The sequence below is a fragment of the Mustela nivalis genome (genome assembly GCF_964662115.1).
Source record: "Mustela nivalis genome assembly, chromosome: 17".
NCBI lineage: Eukaryota > Metazoa > Chordata > Mammalia > Carnivora > Mustelidae > Mustela > Mustela nivalis.
The window spans coordinates 18,519,216-18,538,179 of NC_139036.1; the positions used below are offsets into that span (position 1 = coordinate 18,519,216).

Consider the following 18,964-nt stretch of genomic DNA (forward strand, 5'->3'; position numbering starts at 1 on the left):
GAGAGACCATTTAGGACGGGGGTCCAGCAGCTCAAGTGCCAGGCATGGCCGTGAGTCCCCGCCAGGATGAGGGAGGGCCACCAGGTTTCCCCTGGTCTAGCTGTTTTGCTCACTGAGAACCACGGAGAAGTAAGTTTGTTGGAAACGCGTTGGACTTGAAAGGCCAGGGTAGACGCTTGAGACTGGAACTCGGGACATAAAAATTTAGGGAGACGACCAACAGCATTTTAAAAGGCACGGAGGTGGACTTACGTGTCAGGACAAGTTTTATACACTCTCCCCTCACTCCTCCGGGACGAACTTAGGACTGTGCAAAGGTCTCCCGCAGGCTGAAGGGCGCATGCGCACACCTACGCTCCCGGGCGGCCGCTCCTGGATTGCGCACGCGCGGTGTGTGGCGGTCGCCATGGAAACGCGTGGCGCTGACCCGGCGCTCGGCTCCTGCTGCCGCGGGCTCGGCGGCAGGGGTCTCCGGCTGTCCCTGGCGCAAGTGGCAGCGCGGAGGGCTGATGGACTGCCGCGGTGTGGTAGGGGCGTCGGGGTACGGCGAAGAGGGCGAGGACGATGAGGACGACGAGGAGGAGCGAGAGGGTGGCACTGTGGGCTGCCTGGGGGCCAAACTGCCCCCCATCGCAGGCAGCGCCTCAGAACTGAACAAACGGAAGGTGAAGAAGAAAAAGAAGAAGAAGAAGACCACGGGGTCCGGCAAGGGGGACGGTAAGAGGAGCAACTAGCGCAGCAGCCTAGGCTCCAGTACCACAGTTTCTTCTCCGAGGTCACCTGTCCTCACTCCTCACAGAGACCGCCATCTACTTGGGGACCACTTCAGACCAGAGACAGAAACTCGCCAGTCCCAAACAGAGGTCCTCCCGCTCTCCACACATACCACTTAACGCAACACAGTAATGCCCCAGCCCTGCCCATAAAAACCATACATGTCCACAGGACCCCAAGTCCTGCATGGAGAATTCTCAACATTCATGGAGACCCTCTACCCCACAGAGATCCCCAACACCCCCAGCGTTATTCCTGCAGAGCTTCCCAGCTCACACAGGAACTCAGCTTTGCATGGACACCCTCTCCATTTCCTAATCCCTCAGCTAAAATTCAGAATCTTAAATAACCACACTTTCCCCAAAGAAATGTCAAGCCGTCCTACAGAGATACCCTCATCTTCACCAAGACTTATCCCAAGCCCAAGATACTAAGACACTGGTGACAAACAGTCACAGAAACACAGGATTTTGCTTTCTGCCCCATGTGTTAGGGGCACCTGCCTTCTTGATGTTATGTAGACTTACTGTAAATGCATAGAAAGAATCCTTCCTGCACAGGCTGTCTCCTGCCCTCGACTACACATGCACCATCACACCAGTCACTGCTACATAATCCCCAACACCCTCAACAACACCCCCGATAGCATTATAACCACCAAAAATATAACTAAAGTACAGATACCTCAACCAGCACACACATTCCCAGGCGACACATACATATGGGTACTTGGCTACACACTCAGGTGCATAACCCCCACCTCCCACAAACACTTCATACACACGCCAACACCTGCCACAAGCCCATAGAGTACCAATATTTCACCAAGTTCCTGTTTCAGCAGCCTTTGGATTTCTTGACAAAGGCACTGAGCACCCAGTGTATGGAGAGTGAGTGTAATGATGACATAGAAGGCACCTGCCTCTGAGTGCTGTTTCCACTGGTGTGGTCCCTTTCTGGGTCTTTGACTGTCAGGGAGGTGGCTCTCACCTCTAGCACAGGTAGTCCTTAGTTCAAGTTTCTGGGCCCTGGCCTGTTGTGTGTAGAGCTGGCATTGCTTGTAAGCTGGAGGCAGGGGGAGTGGCAGCCTTCCCCACGTCATCCTTGTGGTTTGCGAAAGGGAGCAATAGGAAGGTTATAATGACTTCCTCCGGTGGAATCTTCATAGGCAAAAAAAAGTTCTGGAGTTGAGGTCAGAAAGCCCCACGTGTATCTGCAAAACCAAATTAGGAAACTTACTGTCTTTTGGCCTAGTTTCTGACTCTGGAAATAATAGTGGCATGTAACTCTTACGGTCAGCAGGGGACACCAAATAGTTTTTGAGGAATAGGAAGAAAGAGAAATGCCCAGAGAGGATTATTTTCTTATTTTCTCTTTTTTTGCAGGGGGGGGGGGTTGTCTGTCTACCCAAAAAGCAGAAGGATAGGCTGATGAAAGAACCACAGCTTACAATATTTTATATAAGGGCTCTATAATTCAGAAATGGTATTAATGTAAAAAACAAAACAAAATAAAAAACAAACAAAAAAAAACCCCACCTCAGTAGAGGCCACACAGCAGAAATAGTTCCTGACTGGGCATGATATTGCTTTCCACAATCAGATTTAGGAAGCTTTTCTGTTTTCTCCATTCTTCCCATTGTAAACAAGTCCAGACTCCAGGTGGAGTCATAGACTCTTTAAACTGCTCGGTACCTGGGTGAGATAAAGAGCATGAATGGAACGGTGGAAAGAATAGGAACAGGGCACTGGGATCCAGGCCTATGTTCAAATCCTGGCCCTACCTCTCACTATGTAATTTTGGTAAGGTAGACTTTTGGAGTTTCAGTATCCTCACCTGGAAAATAAGGCTTATCACCTTTATCCAAAGGACCCGGCCTATAGTGTGTTTTCAGTAAACCGTTCATCTTTCCCCCAAATTACTTGACCGAAAGCCTAGAGCCAGTGGGTATATAGGAGGCCCTTGGGCTTGCCTCTTTGAGCCCTAGGTCAGGAAGGGTCTCCATGCCCTTACATCTCTGGGGATTTGGGCATCACACCTGCACAGGCTGAGGGCAAGCCTGACCACACAGGCTAACACCCTTGATCTGCTCAGCAGATAAACAGCAGAGTCGGTGCCTGAAGAGTCAGCAGCTGTCCTCGTCCTTTCACGACATCTTAAGTTCCAGCAAAGATCATGGCCCCAGGCAAGAGCACAAACAGGACAAAGGTGAACACAAGCCCATCCCGCCTTACTCCACTGTAAATCTCCCCCATTTCGCTGAAATAGAAGAGAACCTCTCCAACCACATCAACGAAAGCCTGCGTTGGGACGGAGTTCTCGCTGACCCAGAAGCAGAAAAAGAAAGGATTCGCCTATATAAGCTGAACCGGAGGAAGCGGTACCGCATTTTGGCCCTCAAGGGCTTCCACTCTGACCTGGGTGGCGAGGAGAGCCCTGAGAACCTTCTGTACCTCTGCGATAAAGACAGCAGCTCAGATGGCAGGTCCTGCTTTGAAGGAAGCCTCCCTCCCAAGCTGCTGCCCTCTGACCTGGCTGCTGCTGCGCCAGAGTGAAAATCCAGCTTGACGCTTTCCCCGAACCACCAGCTTTTGTGTTACCAAAGAATAATAATAAAAGGAAATCAGACTGTCTGAAGGAAGCAGATGTCTGGTGTGTTGATGAGGTCAGCTTCTCCGTCCACCAGGGTGCCTTTCGTGGCCTGGGGAAGGCACTGTTTCTGAACAGAAGCCACGTAATGGACAGAGCTCTTTCTGATTTTTTTTTTCTCGGATAATCTGGCATCTCTTTGTTACTTAATTTCTCATCACCAACATCTGTAATCTTCCCTAAAAGAGAAAATGTGTAGATTATATCGATTCTAAATCTAAAGCTAATTTAATGGGTGAAACTCCTCACACAGCATGCTTCTCTAGGCCCAAGGAAAATGCCCCAAATATCCCAGAAGGGTTTTTTTGGTTTTGTTTTGTTTTTTTAAATTATATACACTCCCTGCCCTTATGTGGTCTTCAAAATAACTGAGTTCCAGAACTCCATCCCTGGGAGATAATTATGAGAAGTCTCAAAAGGAGTATTGCTTCTCTTCTAAATATGGTCCTCCCAAGGGAGCGAATTGGCAGTTGCCAGAGGGGAAGGGGGTTGGGGGTGAGGGAAATGGGTGAGGGGGCTCAGTGATGGGTGGTAAGCAGACTTGTGGTGGTGATCACATTATAGCATCATACACCTGAACTTATGTAATTTTACTTCATTAAAAAAAAAAAATATATATATATATATATATACACACATATATATATATGGAATATATATACACACACACATATATATATGTGTGTGTGTGTGTATATATTCCTCCTCTAATCTCCTAAAACAGCATTTTAAGCAAAGTTCTAGTTGTCCTAAGTTAATATTCTTGCTTTGCTCCAATATTTATTAAGTGGGGGCCAAGGTATTGCATTAGTTTGGGTTCTCCAGAAGCACACCCTGAGACAAAGACTCAAATGGAAATAGATTATTTGGGATCTAAAGGAAAGCTCAGTAGGGAAAGCACAGGGAGTGGAAGCCAGCCAATCCAGGGGCACGGTTAAGCCTGTTTCCCTACTAGAGCTTAATCCCACCTGGAAACATTGTCAAGATCCTCCGGCCTGAGCCTGAGGGAGCTGGGCCCTTCTACTGCCCACAGGCCTTGGCTGAGGGATGGTCCTGGGTGTGTGTGTGTGTGTGTGTGTGTGTGTGTGTGTGTGTGTTAATTTCCTGGCATTTCCTGGAGGCCTTCCTCAGGCACAAAGATGCAGATCCAGAGGTCCAGGGTGGGGTAGTCTCTATGCAACATAGTGCAGGGCCCAAAAGGGACAGAGCGGCGGTTTAAGATCAGGTTCCTGCCTTCCAAGGAGTTACAACCTGCATTGTACTCGGGAGAGGTTGAAAGCCAATACAAAACATTACAGAATGCTTTTTTGAAAGTGAAGGGAAAGTGGTCATCTTGGTCCCTGCTAGCCCCAGCTGACACAGCAGCCCTCTTCTCACCTTTCCTTAAATGGCCATTTACAAAGTTGTTACCATACTGTGACAAAATATAACAAAGGGACTTTTGGAAAAGCCCTGTCCTCTCCCTAGACTCTCTAGGTTAACAGGCAGGTCCAGCAGGGGCCATTAAGCAGACAGGAATGGCCCTCCCTGGGATGCTGTCCAGATTGAGGGGCACCTATAGAATCAAGTGAAGAGGAACAAGGGCTTTGGTGTGTCCCCATGGGGAGGAGGAGATGGGACATGTGTTAATCCTCAGCCACAGGACCTTGCCTGATGCCTCAGGGCTCCAGGTAAAGACAGCAGAGGATAGAGCGGTTCGGGTGGTTCAGTTGTCCTCCGGATCAACTGTAGTGGCTGGGGGTGTGGTGCGTGGGACAGTGAGGCCATAGGATCCCTTGGTCTCTTTGCAGGGGCGTCTTCCATGCGTGGTGAGAGTGGGGCTGGCCTGTGATCACCTTTCTGCTATGAGATATCCCGGTGCGGTAGTTAAAATGATGAGCTTTGACATCAGAGCTGAATTTATGTCTTTCCCGCTATGTGCTAGCTGTGTGAACTTGGGGAGATTGTTTAACCTCTCTGAGCACTAACCCCCCACATCTGGAAACAGGGACACAGCTGCTTACCTCAGTGCGGTGGGAATCAAATGCAGTACTTACATAAAGCCTTTAGCAGAGTGCCTCGCCCCTGGGAAGTACTCAGTCCACTGGGAGAGTTTTGAGCAATGATATTTTAGGTTGGGGTGGCTGCACAGCCACTGAGGAGGCTGTCCTGCTGATGGTGTAGTGCTCATCCCATCAGAGGGTGTTTCACAGTGGGATGTGGGCAGCCAATAGATACAACTTGAAGAAACCACAAAACAAATTACAGGGGTCTGGAGCAAGAGGGAATGCAGGAGAAATGAAGCCAGGGTCTCAAAGTCTGGTGGACTGGGGGCTTTCGGGCCAAACATGAAAGTGTCCCCGTGTAACCTGGGACTACCAGCTAAGGAGCCTGCTTCAGAGACAAGCGGAACAAAGCTGAACTCAACACCTAGCCTTGGGCAGAACTGCCCCATCAGACCTGTTCATTTTTACACAAGAAATAAATGCCTGCTGCCATGTGCCACTACGGTTTTGTGGTTGTTACGCAGCAAGAGCTGACTAATAGCAGGTGTTCCACGAAGGCCCACAATAAACATATTTGGGATCTGCAGCTTTTCATTTTCCCAAACTTATTTGATCATAGAACCTTATTTTATTCCATAGAAAGCATTTTGGGAAGTAGTGTTATGAACAAAACACTTTGTAGTGATTCTACTCTAAAATAAAATTATTAGAATTCAATTTCGAGGGGTTCCTGGGTGGCTCAGTCAGTTAAGCGGCTGCCTTCAGCTCGGGTCATGAATCTGGGGTCCTGGGATCAAGTCCCGCATCAGGCTCCCTGCTCAGCAGGGAGCCTGCTTCTCCCTCTCCCTCTGCTTACTGCTCCTCTTACTTGTGTGCTCTGTCTCTGTCAAATAAATAAGTCTTAAAAAAAAAAAAAAAGAATTTAGTTTTGAGAAGAAGTATTTCTTGCAGTAAGATTTGTTACCTAATCAATAGAGTCATTCCCTTCTCATATCTCTGGGGAGTATACGAAAATGGCTTCCTAAGATTTATCATATTATTCATACACCTGCTACTTTTTCCCTTGAGGTACCAGCTTAATCTGATTTGCTTAGGTATTTTTGAGGCAAAATTGAAATATTATTAGTTTCAACATGTTTGCTTCTCTCTCTCTCTCTACACACACACACACACACACACACACACACACAATTATAGCTTTAATCTACACGCTTTAAATATTTTTCCAACATAACCTTGAAACTGCTATTCGCTCATTCATTTTATGGGAAATTTACACTATATAATCTAAGTGGCAGTGTTAGCTCTTGTCTCCTGAGCCAGCCAAATTAGACTTAATTTCTGTTAAAAAGAGACTGGCTTAAAAAAAACCAAACCCCATGCACACACATAATTATATGCATTCTTGGGACATATTTAAGTTGTAACTCAAAGATTAACCGATAAGCCACCAAGCCTTGCGGTGAATTTGACACTTGAGTGAAATAAGATGCCTTCACTTTCGATTATTCTTATCAACTCTTCTCTTATCAACACTTTGCCCAAAAGGACTTTGCATCAGGGAAGACAATGGCCTGAGATTGAAGAGATTGTAGGTATTAAATGAATTATGTTATCACTCCAGCTGCCTCACTTCGAGATACTGGAAGTAATAACTTCCCACAGCAGGCGGACCTCACTTCTGCCCCTGTACTTCATTCTTGACAAGAGTGTGTGAAGGACACTGATAGACAAGGAGCCCTACAGTGGGGTCCTGGTGCCCTGATTCCAGTGTTTCTAACTGTCCCTTTGTCCAGTGCCTACAGGTTTGTCTGGCCCAGAGCAATGTCCCACCGTCAAGTAAAGATGTGTTAGACTAACACATGTATTTCTTCTACAAAATGGGAGAAAGGCAATTTTTAAAAAATATTTTATTATTTGACAGAGAGAGAGAGATCACAAGTAAGCAAAGAGGCAGGCAGAGAGAGAGGAGAAGCAGGCTCTCCACTGAGCAGAGACCCCAATGTGGGGCTTGATCCCGGACCCTGAGACCATGACCTGAGCTGAAGGCAGAGGCTTAACCCTCTGAGCCACCCAGGCACCCCAAGAAAGGCAATTTGAAAGAAGAGCCAAGAAGGAAGGGACCGGCCCAGTCATAATTTCAGGGTAGGTGGGTTTTCGCAACAAGTACACATTGAATCTGCGAACAAATGCCCTAAAACTATCTGTGCTGAGGGGTGCCTGTAAAATCTTTCTGTGCCCCAGGGGAATGCTCCTCCCGACAGAAGTATCATGGTATTAAAATATAATCACATCTTAAAGTGTCTCAAGATGAGGTGTTTTTCTCATGTTTCTTCACCAAAACATGATTTTACTGTAAAAAAAGAGAGGCATCTCTAAGTTTTGTTTCTTTAAAGATAATTTATTGTTAAATGAAGAGGTCACAAAGCAAAATGGAATGGGACAGATGTCAAAGATAAATTTAAAAAATAGTTTTTGTCAAACACTGTTCTGGATTTTCTAAGGTTAGAAACAGGAAAAGAGTCAAATGAAAAGGTAATTATTCTTTTTCAAAAGGTCTGACCTTGAAAAGGAAACAACTTTTCTCTGAAAATACAAAATCATCCTTCTTACATGAAAGCTATAATTTAAGAGACTGAGAAAAAAGACTTTTTAATTCATAAGTAAACTGTATCTCTCCGATATGCTTAAGAATGGTTGGTTTTAAGGAATTTTAAAAATCATTGCTTCCACCTCGTAAACTCACACACAAGTCCACCAAGATCAATGTCATTTGATCCACCCTGAAGTGTCCCATTACATCTTCTTATGCTTCTTTCCTGTAACTTGCAGCAAAGCAGGTTTGAAGAGAAAGAAAGGATTAGAAAGAACTGCAGTTAGTTCCCTAGTGAATAACTTAAGATAAAACCTGCTTTTCAATTTGCCTTACCCATTCACAATGACTCACTTCTACTTACTTTACTGATATATTTCAGATTCTCTCCACAGCTAGAATGCTTTGTCCAAACTTAACCCAACCCCCCAAAAACAAAACAAAATCTCATACGGACATCTCAAAACGTTGCCTTGTGCAAAGGCCATGTTCTCCCATACGTGTCTCCTGCCACGCTGCCTACAATATCGTTCTGAGCTCATTCACATGTCCCCTCTGGGCCAGGACACAAAGCCTTGGGAACTCTCTTAACATAATTTAAAAATTACATTTACCGCTTGTCTTAAATGCCAAGATTATGAAATCAGAGAGGGAAAAAATCCATTTTCATCAAGAAATGCCACGTAATTTACTCTTCCAAAGGAGGACAGCATCTGTCACTCTGCATAGTGGAGGTCCTGGAGTCCCAGAGTGCCACCTTTATCAGTCGCCGCTGAGCTTCGCTGTGGCAAACTGGGGACCACGAACCCACTCAAAGGCTTCACCGAGGGTTTCGTCCAACAGTTAGGAGCATGACAGACCACACATTGTTAAAGCTGAAGAAGACACTGGACAGTTTGGCTCTAGAGGCTTCGAATGACTTTAAGGGAGAACGATTATCATCACGCCTGCTCTCCTCAGAACACAAGTCCCTGCTGTGGCTCCATGGTCCCCAGTCAGCTCTCGATTCTGTTTTCAGGACACACAGAAGCCATCAACAGAAACCCCAAAATACTGCGGGAATCCGGGTTTACAATACTCTACAACCCTTGAGCACATGGTCTAATTTGGATGTATTCAAAGGAAATATTCATGGATTGTTCTTTCCAATATTGGAAGAGAAAAGGCCACCTGCCACATTTTTCACTCAAACCCTTCAGGGCTTGGCAGGAGGAAGAGGCATGGGCTGGTGGGGAGGCAGAGGGGGCCGTAGGCTGAAGCCAGACACAGCCTGGCCCACCATAGCCTCTGGCCCAGCCACCCCTTCTGCTTCTGAGCCTGGCTCAGCTGAGCTCTTGGAGTGTCCTCCACATGCACCAAACGCCATGATTGTCTCTCATGTTACGGTAAGCACTTACAAGAAACGTGCACCATCCCAACGGCGCCCAAGTTTTGGGGTTTGGCTTGTGACATCAATCCCTATCCTGAAGTCACCTTTCCTGCACCTGGAGGGAATGATGGGGCGATTTTCTTGCTTTCTGGCTTAGACTTAAGGCACTGCAGAACTCCTCTGCGGTGTTGACCCCGTCGAAGTTGACCCGGGGTCCCAGGAAAGGACGCACATCCTGATGAAGCAGGTCACTGGAAACATCTACATCTGCCTCTCCCAGACGCCAGCCAGTCCTGAGTGGGCCGAAACCTCATGGAGTCCCCAAAAGTGGTTTCCCTAAGCAGTCCTTCAAAATGCTATTTCTCTAGGCTATGTTTTGTCTTATGAAGAAAATAGGAAAGTATTTGGAAACCCAAAATACATATCAGGAGAGTTACACAAGCCTGGGGAGACATTATCAGATGCCAAGTGTTCAAGGCACTTTGCCCAAACTCGGACCCTACCGGTGGAAGGACCCAGAACTGAGGCCACGGCTCTCAGACGGGCCCCTGATGCATGTGAGCCTCCTGAAGAGTGGGGAGAACAGGGTGAACCTTTTCTCCCTTTCTTAAAAAGGCATCTTATATTGTGGCTTGGGTTTGGTTTTTTTTTTTTTTTTTATATGAAGAGGATATAGAGAATTCTGAGAGTTTGGGTGAACAGGAATACGAATGGAAATGGAAATAAACGACGGAGTGGAACTGAGCTCTCCATAGGTTGGACCCGGGTGGCGGTCACAGCTCAGGGAACCAGCACTGCTGTGGGGGAAGACCACTCGGGGCTGGAAGGTCTTACAGCTCACTTTTTCCAGCCCAGAGACTTTCTCCACGCTCTTCCTCAGGCTAACCAGCCGAGAGGAGAAGAGCCCTCTCCTCCCTCCGGATTTCAAACTGGGGCCATTTTCCTTTCGCTCCAGTTGGCTTTTTATTTGTTCAACAAATTGAGACTTTGGGGAAGCCATGCAGCTGCAAATGAGAAATACACGCCTTTGGAGACCAATCTGAACACTTTTAAAAACCCATTTCTCTCCATGACTATAAGAGGCTGTGACATTGTTTTCTTCCCCAGGCCGGACTTTGAGGGACGACGAGGCCAGACTCCTCTGGAGCACGTGGGCCCCTCGAGGGCAGCGGAAGAGCCGGTCCGAGCCCACCCCACCCCGTCAGCACTCATCCGAGAGGCTGTCGCTGCCCAGGACCTCTGAGGCTTCAAGCTCTACGCTGGACAGGAACCTCCTCAGGGTCTTGCGGCAGTTGTAATCCAGCGTGGTGGTGTAGATGGTCTTGGGGTACTTGGGGTAGACGATGGTGGTGCTGAGGAAGCGGGCGGCCCTGTGGCGGGGCTCGAAGCGCACTTCCGCCTTGTAGCTGCGCCAGGTGGAGTCGGGGAGGCAGGTGACGGTCTGGCTGCAGGAGGCCACTGCCAGGCCCAGGGGCAGGTGGACGTTGTCGATGAAGTGCCGCTCAGAGTCATATTTGACGGATGACGTGTACCTGGGCAGGAGAGAGAAGGCAGCTCGAAGCTGATCCCCTGAGCTTGGGGCACGATGGCCCCCACTGTGACCTTGATCCTCTGGTGGGGTGCAAACCCCGAGTTGGGGCTGCTCTTTTCAGAAGCAGCCCAAAGCTGAGGAAGAGCTTACTGGGAGGTACTGTTCAAAGCACTTTCTTTCCAGGATCTAATCTAACGGAACCAAGCACCAGGGAGAAGAAATGAATGTACAGAGGTCAAAGTCACAGTAGGTGTGAGTGGTGGGGCGGGGATTTACCACGTTCACCCTGCACGCACTGTTTCTCCTGACAGGGGGCAGCCCCTGGAGGCAGCGCCTGTGTGTGTAAGCTGGAAGAGCCGCTCTGGCTGCTTCTCCATGTCTTGTTTCCTCTTTCTGAGAAACGTGCCCAGAAGTAACTGAGCAAAGTGTTCACATGCAGCAAGTGGTGTATGTCAGTGGCAGAACAAGGCAGGTTCTACCCCCTCATAAGGGGTCCCTGCTTTGTTTTCTCTGTCCCCTGAAGTCACCATCAGCTTGCTTTTTTTTTTTTTTTTTTAAATGAAGCTCTCTGTCCAATGTGGGACTGGAACTCATCTGACCCTGAGATCAAGATTGCATGCTCTACCGACTGAGCTAGCCAGACGTACCCCCCACTCCCCACATCGGCTTTTTAATGACAGAATGAAGGACCCAGGAATTCTTAAAAGTTCAGTAATACCAAGTACTTGAACTTGGTCCCCCGTGGTCTTTGATGGGGAGACCCCTCAAACCAGAGACTCAGAGATCTGACCTTATCAATTAGAGCCAATTACCATCTTGATTTCCATAAAATAAATCAACTTCCATGTTCCTCAGCAACTCCTTTACCTTTTTTTTTTTTTATTCTTTCTTTGGTAATTTGGGAGCTAATTATTATTATTTTTTAATGTAAGCAAAGCATTAGTTCATTTTATTGAGTAATTATTACAGCTTCATAGAGCATCACACAGACCCTACCCCGTGGGTCCAGGAGTAAGAATCAGCATTCTTTCCAGTGGGTCGGTTGGATGATGGAAACATCTATTCATTCCCCTTAAGCAAGTGGGTAAGAGGCTGACGGAAGCTAAGGTCGGGAAGTCATGTCCTCATTTTGTTCAAAATAAAAGCTCCACAGGAATAAAGGACTGAACGGCTCACCTCCAAACTGGTGAGCTGCCTTTGTTCCCCATCAAAGGGCCCTTTGTGTTAGGGAACTGAAACTCCAGCAAAAAAAAAAAAAAAAAAAAAAAAAAAAGCCCACAAGCTACCAAAAGTAAAATTCCTTTCCCTGAAGAGACAGATCTTTAACGGAGACTCTGTGGATCTCTGCCCCCAGGTAATCCCGGATGAGATCAATTCCCAAAGGAAGACTCGTCCTTGCCCAGTGAAACTGTAACAGGAGACAAGGGTAGAGCACCTTGAAGCAGGGACGGGGCAACAGGGCACGCAGCTTCCTGAAAGAGGAATTATTTTATTATAAAGCTCTATGCATCTGATGGTCACGATATGCAAAGGCAAAAAGGGCAAAAAGCAAGTCGCAGGACTTTACATATAACATGATCTTGTTTTTATTTCAAAGGGTACACCCTTTGAAATAAAAACAAGATCATGTTATATGTAAAGTCCTGCGACTTGCTTTTTGCCTTTGCATATTTATCATATAGATAAATATATCTATAGATAGATATATATAGATATCTATAGATAGATATATTATATATAGATATTTTAAATTTTTAGAAGATTTTAAGATTTTATTATTTATTTGGGAGAAAGAGCACAAGCAGGTGCAGCAGCAGAGAGAGAAGGAAAAGCAGGCTCCCGACAGAGCAAGGAGTCCGATACGAGGCCCTATCTCGAGCCCTGAGATCACAACCCGAGCTAAAGATAGCAGCTCAACTGACTGAGCCACTCAGGTGCTGCAGGGTGTGTCTATATATTTAATTGGTTAGAACACATAAGAAATCCAACATAGTACCCAACAAACTATGAGTAGTCTTTGGCACTTTTTTGTGATCAACTTTTTTTTTTCCAAAGATTTTATTTATATATTTAACAGAGAACACAAGTAGCAGAGAGGCAGGCAGAGAGAGAGAGAGAGAGAGAAGCAGGCTCTGCACTGAGCAGAGAGCCCGATGTGGGGCTCGATCCCAGGGTCCCGGGATCATGACCTGGGCTGAAAGGAGAGGCTTTAACCTGCTGAGCCACCCAGGCGCCCCTGTGATCAACTTTTTAAAAACAAACAAACAAACAAACAAACAGGCATTCATTTCTAGAATAAAGAAGGAAAAAATGAAAAACTCCAATCCAATCTGGACCCACTGTATTTACCTTACTTCCATTGGTGGTAAAGGGTCAAACTCTACTCCTTCACCGAAAGACAGAGGGCACAGCCTTGGTGAGCAGGCAAAGGTGAGAGGGCTAGGCAGAGATGCTGGGTTCTGCAAGAATGGAGAAGACAGTTAGACCACAGGCCAGGCCCCCCATGGAGGTGCTGGCTCTGAGCTTCCAGCTGATGGGCTCGACTGTGATTTGTGTCCCTGTCCTGGGAATGATCCTGGAGAAAGGCTGCCCCACAGCATTGGAAGAGCTTTGGCTGGAGAGCCAGGAGGCCTGGGTTGCATCATTACCTGTACACCAAGGGGATGCCTCCTTTCTCCACTGGGATTTTGTGAGAGGTTAAGGAGCTCAGCATCATGACCCTGGGATGAGACCCTAGGGCAGTTGCCCCATCCCGCATCAAGGCAGGGAGAAAACCTTGACAAACTGGGGTTTCATTAACCAGAACCCTCAACAATGTGTCCCCCAACCCTGCCATGGTCTCAGCAACACTCCAGAAAAGGCCAGAACAAAAAACTCTACCACAAATTTTTTCACACTGAAGATTCAATGGGACTTGACCTGTGCCTTCCCAGCCTCTGGGACGGCTCGATGAACACCCAAGCAAGCAGAGGGAGCCACAAACTCACTGGTAAGATGGACACCAAAACAGTTCTCTATACCACCTTCCACTGCTCAGCAGACTCAAAGAACCAGAGCACAGCATCCCTAGAGGTTAACTGGCTCCTGGCCTGGACGAGGCCCTGAACTTTCTGGTTCATCAGGTAGCCTGAATAAGGGAGGGTTCTGTCCTAGACACAGGTGCTAGTTTTCCCCGAGTTGACTGGAATTGGGCCTCTGTGGTAAGTGTTCAACAGGGAGAAGCGCCTTGGGTTCCTGGGGTTACTGGCAATCTGTCACTTTCTTTGCCTCGTTTGAGAGAAGGATCCACACTTGGGCCAGGATGTGGAGGTGGCAGCCCCGCCCCCCGACATCTTCCAGGGTAGAGAAGGAAGCAGAGAGTTTTAGAAGGGAGGCTCTAAGACTTATCGTGTTACCAGGCCAGTGTCAAGTGAGGGTGCAGGGTTGAAATACGAAGTCAGAGGGGACCAGGGTAGGTGAGGGAGGAGCAAAGTGTCCTCTGGGTCCAGCTCTTGAACTTGGGTGGAGGGCTGAAGAAGCCCTGGCTGGAGGAGGGGCTGTGGCTGGGAACCGTGGTCAGTAACAGGGGCAGGAGAAGGTGTGGGCACTGACTGCCGCAGAGCTTTCGGAAACAGCCCCCGAGCAGGGACAGTGGGCCCTGCTCTGCCCCCAGCTCCCTGGCTACCAGACCCTCGACCTAGGGAGTGCCTCCGGGCAGCCCTGGGGGCTGTGGGATGATAGCAGGAGGGGAGGTGCACAGCTCTGCCACACTCACACTGTAGCCAGGAAGTCACACAAGCCCTCAGTTCTCCTGCCCCTGCCTTATGGGCTCGCTCCTCCCTGCCAACCCAACAGACACGCCACACCTTGGTGCAGGTGCAGGCTGGAAATGGGACAGGCATCAGGAATGACAACAGACACATGAACAAGGTGCCACCAGGGAATGGGGACCAAGCCATTGATTTTGGCATGGCTCTGGGAAGCATCAACGAAGACTTCCCAGAGGAGGTGACAAATTGAGCTTGAAGGGCCAGCAGGGGTCTGACAGGTCAAAAAGGCAGCTGTAGGAGAGGGTGGGCTCAGAAGGAAAAGGCATGCGAGATAGAGGGACAGCATCAGAGACACCAATGTATGTATCTGCCTGTGGTCAGGAGGGTGAAGCTAGAAGGACCAGACAAGGGTTCTGAAGGCCAAGTTGAGGCAAGTGATGCACTCCAAAGGGAATGCACTCCGATGTCCCAGAGACAGGGTCACTGGGTCAAGAACTCCAAGCCCATCGACGTGCATAGGTCTTTAAGGAACAGCAGCTGCCACTGACTACTTCACCCCAGCGGAGAGGGTCATACAGAGTCATCTCCAAGGGGTAGGAAGGGGGGCTGAGAGCCCCACTTTGAGCCTTGGCTGAAGACAGGATGTGGCTTCCCCTGAGCTCTAGGTAAAGGCAATAAACACCACCACTGAGCGATTCCTAAGGCAAAAAAAGACTACGTGTTTTTTTCTTTAAATAAAAACCTTGAAATAAAATAAAAGGATTCCTTTTTGAAAGGTTCCACCCATCTAAAGGCCTCCCACCCTTCAAGTGCCAGATGGGGATTAGGTGACAGGAGAAGGGGCTGGCACCAGGAGGCGGGAGGCTCAGGGGGTAACTTTTCTCCAAGGTCCCCTCCCACACCATGAACACGGTCCCCAAAGGCTGGTCCCTCCTGCTCTCTGAATCAGGGAGCTGAAGCACACACACCCTTCTCCCCAAGACCAGCCAGGAGGGGGCTGGTCCTTGGGAGGCGCCACCGGTGGGGCGCTAAGCCCGGGGGTCCCAGGCCCGCAGGACAGAGAAGGCTGGGGTTCCTTCTCGGTGTCCCCGGCCCCTCTCCAGCCCGGCCCCGGGCAGGAATATGGCCGAGCCGCTGCCTGGCAGCCCCGGGGGCCGCCACCCCAAAGACAGAAGGCGGGGGCTCGCCTCTCCCAGGGCTCCCGCGCCTCCCAGGCGATGACAATTTTCCAGCCACCGGCTCCAGCTGGCCAGGCTCTCGCCGCGCTCCCGCCCCGGGCTCCCCGCGATGGCCACGCCGTCCCGACGGGCGGGTGGCGGCGCCGACGGCGCTCCCGGAGCGGGCAGGCAAGGCTGGCTGTCCCCAGGGAACAGGCTGCGAGTTGGATGGGGAGGGAAGGAGCCCGAGCGGGGCACTCACCGGGGCCGCGGGGGTCGCCGCCACGTCGGGCTCCAGCGTCCCGGGGACCGGTGCGCGCTCCCCGCCGCTGCCGCCGCCCCCGGCCGCCGCGAGCCCCCAGTGACTGGGACTGGGGCTGGGGGGCAGCCCCGAGTCCGGACTGTCCAGGACGCCGTCGCCCTTCTTCTTGGTGTCCACGAGCTCGGGCACATCCTGCAGGCTGAGCCGGCCCACCATGGCTGCTAGCGCGCCGGGGTCGGGGGCCGGGGGCCGGGGACTAGCGAGGGGCGCGAGGAGCGCACACGCGGGCCGGGGCCCCTGCCCGCCCCGCCGCCCTCCCTGCCGGCTGCCCGCGCGCCGTCCGGGTCCCGCGGGCCGCCGCGCTCCCGGCCCCGCCTTCCGCCCCGCCCCGCCCCGCCTCTCCCGGCGCGCGGGGACCGACCCGCACCGGCCGAGCCGCGAGGCCCGGCGCCAGGGGCCGCTGCGCTCCCGCCGTGCGCCGCCCGAGTTCCACTCGGCGCTGCCGCCCAGTCCGCCTCGCGCGGCCGATTCGGGAGCGCTGGGGGCGCCGGGCGGACTCCGCCTCGGGAGGGACAGGCACCCCAGCGCCGCCGCCACCCCGCTCCCCGCTACAGGTGGATGCGGGACCCTGCTCGCACCAGGCTCCTCTTGGCGCCCTGGCCCCTGGCCCTGGCCCGGCAGGGCCCGGCGGGCGCTAGTGGGGAGCCCTGGCGGTCTGGAGAGCCAGAGTGGAGTCCCGGCCTGCGGAGGCCTGGGGAGCCGGCCGAACCCAGCGAGCAAACAACTGGAAATTATTAATAGTTAATGCGCCTCGTATGGCTCCAAACGCCTCTTGGCTCAGCCTTGCGGGCTCTCTGTGTCTCCGGCTCTCACTTCTGCCCCGGAGGAGAAGACCTACTCCGAGTATCCTCAGGGGACTCCAGGAGGGGGACCCGCATCCCTCCCTGGTCTGGCGGCTCAGCTGAACATGCTGTGACCACACCAGAGGGGAAAATTCTGCAGTGGGCGCAGACTGGGACCTCGAATGACACGAGCTCAGTAGGCTGCCCAAGGGCTGTCTAATGGGCTAGGGGCTCTAATAGGTGGGGGCCCTAGTTTTCATTCATAACTTCCTTTCTAAGAACCAGATTGGGGGATTCCTCCTTTCTTTACTTTGACAGAGAGACTCCATCTCAGTGGGAACTCGGTTCAGTACCGCCAGCTGTAGAACTGGGCTATCCTCAAATCTAGGACTTTTGCTCCCAGAGCCCTTCATGCTTTTCAGTAAATGCTGGAAGCTCCCACCCCCACCAGCCACCCTCCTCTGGGAGTTTCTGATGGGTGTTTAGCTCAGGGCTTGGAGCTGGAGCCGCACCTAGACCCAGCTGGCACGTGCCAGCCCTGAGAGGCGCTGTGTCCTGTGCCCCACCCCCCACCCCGGGCAGTCTACGTCCTGGCAAAAACAGGTCCCCGCGCTTGGGACCGGTTAAAGCCAGAATTCAGAGTGGGTCAATGTTAGAGTTTCTCCTGGCAAAGTTCAGCCCTCCTACCTTCCTCACTCATCATTTTGAAGTAACAGAAAAGGGAATTGACTTGGTCCAAATCACATAACAGGTAGGAGGCCGCTTGCCTTGGATCATTCCCTTCCCTGGAAAATAAAACCTGGCACATGCCTGTGTCCTGGGAGGTCGCTCATTCATTTACTGTGAGAATGGATTACAAAGTCAACAGGGCACAGTCTTGGACCAGTGGTTAGTGCAAGGATGAACTGTTAGCAGTGGGCCTTAGAAGCTGGGCCAAGTACGCCGCTGTTCCTTCCTGCCCATGCTGCTCCCACCATCTGCACCTCCCAGGCTGCCTTCAACACCGGGGCACCACGGGAAGAATGGGCGTGCTTCTTGGCATTGTGGAAAGCGTGGTCTGTTGATTGTGGGAGGACTTGGCGCCCTGGAGGGAATTTGCCCCCCAGCATTCCCAGCTACATTCTAAGAACCCTTCAAGTAGAGGTTAGGCAGGGCTTTCTGAACCCAGAGGACGGTCCTCAGGCATCATCCAGGACAAATGCCAATGAGTTCCTGAAGCATAAGCCAATGGTCCACTGTGGCCTCCTTCCCCGCAGAGGAACCCAGTATTGGTTCACACACAGAAAAAATTGTGGAGGGGCTTGAAGACGAATCCAGCCCCAGGTCTGGACACTGATGAAGAAGCAGAGTTGGAGACCCACCCAGATTCCCCAGAAACAGGTGCTCCCTCTGCATAAGCCGCACCAAATTCGGGTCTTCTGCTGGCTCCCAGCTAATCCAAAGACAATGAGGAGGAATCCCAGGTTTCTACCCCCCATCAGACTGTCTATGAAGTCAAAGGGAAGTCAAAGCTCAAAGGGAAGTCCGAGCAGATTGGAAGTCTCATGACGACCGAGGGGAAGGCAGGGAACATCCTGCCCACTCTGGTATCTCCACCAACTCACCATTCCTGGTGGAGACAGCAGAGATGCTCTCACCATCCAGCTTCGACCTGCCCATGTGTCCTGAGTGTGAGATCAGGGGGATGTCCTCTGTCGCTATGAGGGAGCCACGCCCCTCAGCCTGGAAGGCAGCTATATCTGCTCTGCCCAAGCAATGAGCTCATACTGTGAGTTCGTATGGTTGTCCTTTGGAAGAGCTCCATGACCTGTGCTCATCGTTGTCCTCGTCTTATTACCGATTGCTTTCCCAAGGACGCTTCTTTAAAAATCTCTAACCAGGGACGCCTGGGTGGCTCAGTTGGTTGGACGACTGCCTTCAGCTCAGGTCATGATCCCAGAGTCCCGGGATCGAGTCCCACATTGGGCTCCCGGATCCATGGGGAGTCTGCTTCTCCCTCTGACCTTCTCCTCGCTCATGCTCTCTCTCACGGTCTCTCTCTCAAATAAATAAA

General features: G+C 50.7%; 3 protein-coding genes across 5 annotated transcripts in view; 1 reads left to right on the forward strand and 2 right to left on the reverse strand.

Annotated features, from left to right (window-relative positions):
- RPH3AL (rabphilin 3A like (without C2 domains)) overlaps nt 1-1,982 on the reverse strand; it is a 169,452-nt gene extending 167,470 nt beyond the window's left edge. For both annotated transcript variants that reach the window (XM_082707177.1, XM_082707180.1), the window contains exon 1: nt 1,765-1,982. The gene's annotated coding sequence lies outside the window, so the exon portion shown is untranslated. The remainder of the gene's footprint in view (nt 1-1,764) is intronic.
- Nucleotides 393-3,407, forward strand: LIAT1 (ligand of ATE1). Of its 2 annotated transcripts, none has more exons than XM_082707258.1 (2): nt 393-717; nt 2,869-3,407. In XM_082707258.1, the coding sequence occupies exons 1-2, from the start codon at nt 510-512 to the stop codon at nt 3,327-3,329; spliced, it is 669 nt and encodes a 222-aa protein (XP_082563384.1). In that variant the 5' UTR covers nt 393-509; the 3' UTR covers nt 3,330-3,407. The 2 variants fall into 2 exon arrangements, with proteins under 2 accessions (XP_082563384.1, XP_082563383.1); XM_082707257.1 differs by having other exon boundaries at nt 394-717; nt 2,872-3,407.
- A 4,381-nt stretch (nt 3,408-7,788) lies between these two features.
- On the reverse strand, nt 7,789-16,412 carry RFLNB (refilin B). Its single transcript, XM_082707259.1, has 3 exons — nt 16,070-16,412; nt 13,251-13,360; nt 7,789-10,902 (listed from the first exon to the last, which is right to left on the reverse strand). Exons 1-3 carry the CDS (start codon nt 16,283-16,285, stop codon nt 10,572-10,574), a joined length of 657 nt encoding a protein of 218 aa, XP_082563385.1. The 5' UTR covers nt 16,286-16,412; the 3' UTR covers nt 7,789-10,571.
- Between the last annotated feature and the right edge of the window lie 2,552 nt (nt 16,413-18,964).